Source organism: Oryzias melastigma, linkage group LG20 (genome assembly GCF_002922805.2).
Source record: "Oryzias melastigma strain HK-1 linkage group LG20, ASM292280v2, whole genome shotgun sequence".
In the NCBI taxonomy this organism is placed as follows: Eukaryota; Metazoa; Chordata; class Actinopteri; order Beloniformes; family Adrianichthyidae; genus Oryzias; species Oryzias melastigma.
In genome coordinates this window covers 6,948,840-6,949,292 of record NC_050531.1, presented here as the reverse complement: position 1 = coordinate 6,949,292, position 453 = coordinate 6,948,840, and the positions used below count along the sequence as shown (strand labels likewise).

General features: G+C 31.8%; 1 protein-coding gene across 1 annotated transcript in view; it reads left to right on the top strand.

The window, feature by feature from the left end:
- Window positions 1-453, top strand: part of malrd1 (MAM and LDL receptor class A domain containing 1) — a 55,351-nt gene that overhangs the window by 2,461 nt on the left and 52,437 nt on the right. The window contains exon 2 of the mRNA XM_036217416.1: window positions 293-421. Within this exon, the coding sequence (XP_036073309.1) occupies window positions 293-421 (129 nt within the window). The remainder of the gene's footprint in view (window positions 1-292; window positions 422-453) is intronic.

Below are 453 nucleotides of genomic sequence, written 5' to 3'. Positions count from 1 at the left end.
ATGCACAACAATACCTTTTGCACATTTTCTTATTTTGTTTGGTAGATTACTATGTCATTTCTAGTAAAAAAAAAAAAAAGTCCTTGTTGGTAGAATAAAATTGGCTTTAATTCAAAGTTTTCCCAAAATATGCAAAATTCTAACAACCGACGAATGATTTATTAAAAAAAAATCAATGCAAAGAGATAAAAAAAATGGTAAACATTTAGAGAAAATTGGAAGTTTTAAAATGTATATCCAGATCGAAGGACTGACTGAAGTAAAATAAGAACATAAATATGCTTTTTTACAGGCTCCACTTATACAAAGTGTGATTTTGAAGACGGTTTTTGCAACTTTATTCAAAACTTGAACAGCGTCTCTGAATGGACCAGATCAAATGAAGCCTCAGGACTTAACAGGGACCACGCAAACAAGTCAGGTCAGTGCAGCTCACTCTCTTAAAACAGAACA